The sequence below is a fragment of the Notothenia coriiceps genome, unplaced genomic scaffold, assembly GCF_000735185.1.
Source record: "Notothenia coriiceps isolate Sejong01 unplaced genomic scaffold, NC01 NC01_scaffold00035857, whole genome shotgun sequence".
Lineage (NCBI taxonomy): Eukaryota > Metazoa > Chordata > Actinopteri > Perciformes > Nototheniidae > Notothenia > Notothenia coriiceps.
Genome location: NW_011368558.1, coordinates 1,034 through 8,990, shown reverse-complemented (window position 1 = coordinate 8,990; position 7,957 = coordinate 1,034). Strand labels below are relative to the sequence as shown.

The 7,957-nt window shown below is 35.4% G+C and overlaps 1 protein-coding gene across 1 annotated transcript; it reads right to left on the bottom strand.

Moving 5' to 3' along the window:
- Positions 1-3,622: 3,622 nt before the first annotated feature.
- Positions 3,623-7,213, bottom strand: LOC104963230 (uncharacterized). Its single transcript, XM_010791796.1, has 2 exons — positions 7,159-7,213; positions 3,623-5,879 (listed from the first exon to the last, which is right to left on the bottom strand). The coding sequence occupies exon 2, from the start codon at positions 5,731-5,733 to the stop codon at positions 4,078-4,080; it is 1,656 nt and encodes a 551-aa protein (XP_010790098.1). The 5' UTR covers positions 5,734-5,879; positions 7,159-7,213; the 3' UTR covers positions 3,623-4,077.
- Positions 7,214-7,957: the final 744 nt, after the last annotated feature.

Here is a 7,957-nt window from a genome sequence, read left to right as displayed (position 1 = left end):
GTGATCAAAATGTCAGATACATGATTGATAACATGTATCTCTAGTGAACATATGTGTGGAAATAGTCGGATAGTTATTATTAATGGACAGAAAAAGTGCAGTGAAGCGATTTTTATCAACCAATTTCAATGTTTGTGTAATTGTGTATATTCGTGTAGCTTTAAGTGTTGTTTACGGTGTCCCGAGCCCGTTTGCCCGTATCATGACGATTTATCGTGAATGGTGAAATCTTGCGATCTAAGCCAACACTGACACAGCCTATTTGGAATTTGCTTTATTTGATTCTACATATTTTCAGTGGTAAATAGCCTCACGGTAAGTATTTTATCACAATTATATATTAAAAAAGGTATTCTGTAATTAGAAGACTACTATATTGACACGGACTGTGTAATACACCTACTGTATATCGGCTATGGTTCTTTGAGGTGATAGTGTCTTAAAATAAGGTTTTAATTTGTGCAAAAATATAAATGTATATTCCACTTAAGCATTTGCTCACAAATATTAGCTGGTAAATCCAACGATATTTTTAATTGAAAATTAATTAAAGTGAGGACTTTCTGCTTTGAAATCTAGTTATTGAAACAAAAATAAAGTGAAATAGTTGTAGCTGGTCAAAGAAAGCACATGAAGTTTACACTGGAAGATGTACTTTAATGGGCTGTATCAATAACATTCAAAAGGCCACCATGGAAAAGTAAAGTAGTGTGTCATCAAATGTTGTTTTTCACATCAGTGGTATCCTCACTAAGCAGGCTCCATTTACTTGTCTCTTGTTGCTTGAAATGTTAGTGTAATATAATACGGGAAATTACAAATAGATTATTTTTGCATATTTAAAATTATGAAATTAAGTAATGTTGCTATACAATATATAAAAAGACTAACTCATCCATCTTCCCCAGCTGCAGTCTGAACTGAACAATAACTCTGGTAAGTTTGGATCAACCTCAGTGATGGGCTTTGAAATTGAGAGGAATCATTCAGCTCCTTTAAGTATTCATTTTAATATGAGCACATTCAAATTCATACAGAATAGAGAGGATATTGCAAAGCAAACATTGCAATTTATAATATTTAACAAACAGGTTTCCCTTTTCTTTGATCAACACAGCAGTCAGGTCAGTGAAGTCTGCACACTCCTGGAAGAGACTGGTTTCAAAGTTTATTTCCTGTCTCAGACAGCAGCAGATTCAAAAACACATCACAAGGAGGGAAAGAGGTTTCTGCATCTGTTAACATTGGTAAGTACAACACTGTTGGAATTCAAAGACTTACATCCAAAGCAAAGAATGGTTGAAATGATTTAAATAGAGACTTCTTCTGACATTTCTAAAGTTTACATTCCTGACTAATAACTTGAAAGTGGAGAATTCTAAATTCAGACATTCCACATTTTATGTTCCCAAAGTTAAAAAATGTCAATACTCTAAATAAGTTGTATATTTTATCATATTTTCACATTTAGGCATTACATTCAAAACATTTAAATATTTATTCCAAAAGCATCAGCTGCACCATTGCAATTCACAAAATTCGAGACTATGTGTTTAAAAAAAAATGTTTTCGTTGTAAAATAGCTTTGATTTGTTTGTAATCTTGTGAAAAGGTATATTCCCAAACATGACAAAAGGCTTTCTTAATGTATAGTTTGACTGTCCACCACCTTCTTGATGGAGGCTTTTTTAAATATCATTATAGCAAAGGTTGTGCTGCCACCCTGTGGACAGAGTTTATACTCAGATAAGTCTTTTAATGCACTCCCAAACTGTTTCTTGAACACCCCCTTTTTAACATTGAGTAAACAGAAGACCCCTGACTTGGTTACATGTTTACCTTGCTCATTTTTGTTGTCCTTGTGTTTTTAGCTGTAAGTATATTTCTGTGTATGTATAGTTGGTGTCAGGCAGCTACTTTCTGTCAAATAAAATGAGTTGCTCTTAATTTTCCAGAGAAATAATAATAATTATTATTACTATAATAATTATTATTATTACTATAATAATTATTATAGTGCGAAGAAGTCGACTCCAAATGCACCAAACATTCCTAACCATCTACATCTGCCTGTAGCCAACTGTGTTGAATGATAAATCCACTTTATCACAAATTGTTAATTATTAGTAAAGGCCACCTGCAAGTCAGTATCAAGAAGTTCAGCAATAGTGAAATAGAGGTATTTATTAAAGTGAGCATGTGATTTTCCAAAGCGTCAGTATCGATGTTACAGGAAAATAAAAAAAGCATCTCAGAGCTATGTGTAGGCCATTCAGGTTTTCTTATGGCCTAAATGACATTAATGTGCATACTCTTTAAACATTTAATAATATAAATGTGAATATATGATATTCAATATTTTTTGTAATGTTCTGTAAAGGTTTCTCTGTTAAGCAAGAACGTTTGGACTTTAAAAACAAAACATTTGCGACAGTGCTCTACCACTCATAAAAAGTGATCTGACCTAGGTAAGAGAGGTAAGCCAAAATAAGAAGACATTGGTAAATCCCAGAAATGTTGCTAACAAAATAAAGAATTCATGTGGGAAACAAAATGGGAATTTGTGTGTATTGAAATTTCCTGTGTATGTACACACATCGGGCAACATACATTTAGATATTTTGTTCCATTATATTATGTTTTCGTTCTCGTAATATTGTTATCTATTCTCCTTCAGTTGTTTACACCATTATTTTTATGCATTTGTTATATTGAATATAATATGTAATATACATTAAATATGTCAACCAGGTTAACCAGCCCCACTAGCTATATATATTGGGTCTACTGTATACTCAGTCATTAAATTCGTTTTTTGAAATCGTGATGCATAAAGTCTAGTCTAGTCAAAAGAGGGACTATTTGAGAAAATAAAGATCATATTGAAGTTGATGCCAGCAGTGAAAGTTAGCTGTAGAAGACTAATGATACAAAAACACACAACTCTTAAGGAAGACACAATATATTTTTTAATCATTTCATAATTTCTTCATCTCTCCCTTAATTACTACAAGACAATAACATACAATTCAATAAACATCAATATAATTGTTTACAAATGTTCACATAAGTATATTTAAAAATATATATATACCTGAAGAGAAGATAAAAATCAATAAGCAACACATATTGTTTTTACATTGTATGGTAAGTCGCTTTGGATAAAATCGTTAGCTAAATGTAATGTATTGAACAATGTAAACTGCATACATGAAATATGTAAATGATCCTAACAGGAAAAAAAAAAACTGTACATGAACTGTACATGCAATGTGTTCCCACAAACATGGTTAATCTGTTATCTCCTGTTTGGTTAACCTGACAAAAATAGCAAATAACTTCTGCAGAAATACAATTGTTTAAACATATAACATAAACTTTGGCAAACGTATTGAATTTCAAGTCTCTCAAGTGTCGGGCTTCCCTCATTCAACAAGAATGTCAAAGGACTCTGGATTGGAGGAAAGATTAGGCTTCAAACTCTTTCCATTTTATTACATTACATTGCATCACATGTCCCTTGTTAGATGCTTTTATCCAAAGAGACTTACATACTCAATACTGTGGACAATCCCCACAGGAGCACTTTGGGCTGAAGTGTCTCAGGGACACAACGACATGCTGACTGCAGTGGGGTTTGAACCTGTGACCCCCTGGTCCAAACACTCTATCCACTGCGCCACACGCCTCCTTATTGACATGGCTTGAACAACATTACTTTGGCGTTACAACACAGCATAAAAAATCAACAACAAAATCACACATGTCGTTCGTAAACACAAAATATCCTGACTCTTCTGTTCCTCTGGCTTCTATAACTCAGGTCAATCTCTTATTCAGCATTTCTTTCAAGGATTGCTTTTTAGATTCATCAACATTCATAAAACATCTTTTCCAAAATTGAAACCATGGTGATTTAGAAAAATACAGTTAAAACACGACGTGTAAGCACAGAAAAAACGACATGGTCCTCTTTTGGTCCCAACACTTGGTTATCTATAGTCATTCAAATGTCTGGGTCAGTATCATGTCTTGAGTCTCTTCTTAGTCTTATTGTTTTCAGCTCTTTGTCTTGGTCTAGGTTGGCACTGATCTTGATTCTCCTTGAGCTTGAGATTCTTGTCTTGTTAGTATTTTTTCTCCTCTGCTTACTTTACCCATGAGCTCTGCTTTTCCTCTCATCTCCATCAGGTACTGGACTCGTTGCTTCCAGCCTGACTTGGCCTCAGATTTCTCTCCCTCAATCAGCAGGTCAATGTACTCTGGAGTGGAGAGAGGATTTGGCTTCAGTGCGATCTCTCCTAGTCTGTTCAGACACTTGGCAGCCCTCTCCATTATCTCCCTCACATCAGCCTGAAGACGCTGATATTCAACCTCGAGCTGGTCGATCAATTCCTGAACAGTTCCCTTAGCCTCTGAGGCCTTCAGGAACTTTTCTTTCAGCTCCTGCACTGTTTGCTTTACTTTAACATCCTTATACTCCCATCTGTACTTCTGGTTAAAATGGTTTGTCCAATGACATTTACCTGGACACACAGTACAGTTTCCATCATGTCCGATTGCTATACAGCCATTTTTATCTGCATCATTAGGAATTCCACATACCTTGTGACAGGTGAAATGACACAGCTGACAGTTTGTGATGAAAATTCCAGCACGAGAAATATCTTCTTGAAAAGGCTTTTTAACTATTACTTCAAACTCAAAGTTCTCATTTCTGTTAATCTCTGCCTCGTGATCTTTAACAATGGCAGTGGTCTGATTTATCTCCTCAATCTTGGCTAACCCAACTTTATACTGTGTTTGCAAACTTTCAATTGAGATCTCGAGCTGCTTTCTTTCTCTGAGGACTTCCTTTGTCAATGTCAAGCTTTTTGTTGTTATCTTATTTAAAGCAACAAAGAACCTCTTCATGCTTTTGGTCCCCATTTTCCAGAACATCTGATCAAAGCCTCCATCTTCCTCCTCTCCACTCGAGTCAGCAGCAGCAGATGATTGGTTCTGTGCAAACAAGGCAGAATTATTGAATTTGAAGTGAACTGGCAGCCCGTCTTCTGTTTTAGGACATGGGACGCCTGAAGCTTTGATCGCCTCTAGAACTGGTGGGCGTTGGCCGTCTGCGAATGTCACCAGAACCTGGAGGTTTTCTGCCACATCTTTGCCAAAGATTGAGAGCACAGAATCAAACACATACTTCTGTGATGGTGTGAGCCGAGCTAAAGAAGCCTGAGCTACAAAACACACAGCGTCAATTTCACTGACGCCACGCTCTGAAGAGAAGAGATTACGAATCTGTTCTGTGATCTCCTTGTCTCTATGTATTCCTCTTGTATCTCCAAAGCCTGGAGTATCAACAATGGTCAGAGAGAAAGGGATTTTAAAGCCCTCCTGATGGTTGATTTGGTACACAGTGACTTCAGAGGTCTGGCTTTCAGCTTGAGATTTCGACTGACCCTCATCAACTAACTTATACCGATATGCATCCTTCCATTCAACACCTAGAATGTAGTTGATCATCCCATTGATGAGAGTTGTCTTCCCAGCCCCAGTTGCTCCGAGAACCATTATGGTGCGGTTAGTTTTAACAGTTTGGGACATTTTCCCAAAACTGAATCGTCTGCACCCATCTTCATCCAATTTAATTTTGTTAACAGTTAAAGGCCCTGTCTCAGATGTTAACACTTTGCTTTTTACTGTTATAGCATCAACAAATCGGCTTAACAATCCGGACATCTTTTTTGTTTTTGAAGTAATTAATTTCAAATCAGATGATACCTGGACCAGGCCAGCTCTAATCAGAAAACCTTTCAGACTTGTAGTCTTTGCACAATAGTGTCTCTTCTGTTCTTCAAGTGAATAAAGTGCTCTCAGATCCACATCTGCAAAAGAAAATGATAAGAATGTAGTACTCAGCTGCAGCACTATTCTGTTCTACTATTGTGTTCCCTATTGCTACTAGTGCATCATGAAATCTAAAACGGGCACAGGTTCTAATACGGGCACAGGTGGCCTTGACGTTTATATATTTATACAGAAAAAAAAAGCAAAAATGGTTTTCCTTTTTATACCTTTGTAAAATGTATCTGTTCAATATTCAAATAATAATTAGATAGCTAGATATAAGCATTATCCTATATTACAATGGGAACATTTATTTTGATAAAAAATATCAAAGCAAACATGAAAACAATCACTGAAAGAATTGCCACTGTTCCAAAATTTAAATTGGTTTTGGAACATTCAAATCCTTTAAACTTTAATGAAAGTCACTTTTGATTTGCTATGCCACTTTTGCTGTAACAAATATATATTTCCCTGATGTGGGACTAATAAAAGATTGCTGTTTCTGATACAGATTCTGAAATCCCAACCTGGACCTATTTTTTGAAACCGCAATGTTTATGCAATCGTGGAGAATATCCAGAACTGGAGAAGGCATCATTTTGAAGTCATAATCTAAGATGATAGCTTTGTTGCTCAGAAAAGAGATGAGAAATTACAGCTCAACTTAATTTATTGTCTTTTTAAACTGTCTTTCAGAATATGCCAAACAAAAATGCCTATAATAACATTTATGTTTCAAATCTGTCAGTCATTTAGACCTCTGATATAATGTAAATGGTATAAACTTGCAGTACTGAGGCTCAATTTAAAATCTGGCAAAGAACGTTAGTTTTCTACCTGAGGTCCTTAAACCTTCTTCATAATGCAAACTTCATCATTTGAAATGTAATAATATATTTGTAATTATATTTGCATGTTTGTTGAGAATGGATATCATTATTTTCATTAGTTCAATATTATCATACATTTTATCTTCGCTTTCATATTTTTTGTAATAGTTTCTTTGACTCTGCATGTAAAGCACAAAAGATAAAGCTTGTTTTTAATTATTTTTGTAAATGAATGAAATATATGGAATGTAATGTTATTTTTAAAGGAGGGGATTTCAGGAACAGTTATCTTTATATACTGGCTATGTTTCATTAATTGACTACCAAGCAATGACCCAACCTAAACAATTCTGGGATCCGTGTTTTATTATTAATCACACCTGCGCTTTCTCTGCTTGTTACATCCATAGGATATACAATTTACTCAGTGATGACATACAACTAATATGGAAAAGGTCCCATAAGTGAGGCTGTTGCTGCCTACCTGCCCGGGGAAGCCAAGTGAGCACCAGTGAGCCGTCTATCAGGAAGGAAAGGAAACCTGCCAGAGTAAAGAGAATGCACAATATGACGAAATGCTATTATAATTAGTAAAATATATTATTGAGATCTATTCTATCACATACATATCTGCAAATGAGTGTCACACAATACCCTGCAGCTAAACTCTGATAAAACAGAAGTAATGATCATAGGTCAAGTTGATACTGCCATCAACCAAATTTCAAAAAGTATTGGTTCTCTGTCCCAGTCCATAACTCAAGCAAAGCAAAGCAGAAGCCTTGGTGTCATTTTTGTCAAGTTTCTCTACCTCCTCCAGCTAATCCAAAACTTTGCTGCTAGAATCTTAACTCATGCTAGGAAATATGATCACATCACACATCTCCTTGCTTCCCTATACTGGCTAGATGTTGCTTTTGGAATTGACTTGCTGACTTTTAAAGCCCTGAGAGGCCTGACTCAAAGTTATTTATCTGACCTTTTATTGCCCGATGACCCCTCCCTCTCCTTTTATACTTATACTAAAAATGAATTATATTGCAGGACTTGGAGCTTATTATCAATGTTTCTAAGATAAATGTTTCCAAGCAAGTGGCAAACAAAAACATAATTATCATTAGGATTATTTTGGTTCTGCTGCTTTAAGGGATTTGAACCATTCTATCTTAAACATTTTAAGAGCAGCAAACCTTGGCAGAGCCGACCATGACTTGGTTTTGCTTAACTCATTTAATTTCATGTTTATTTTCATAGGGACAATTACAATATACAAAGGGAATTGC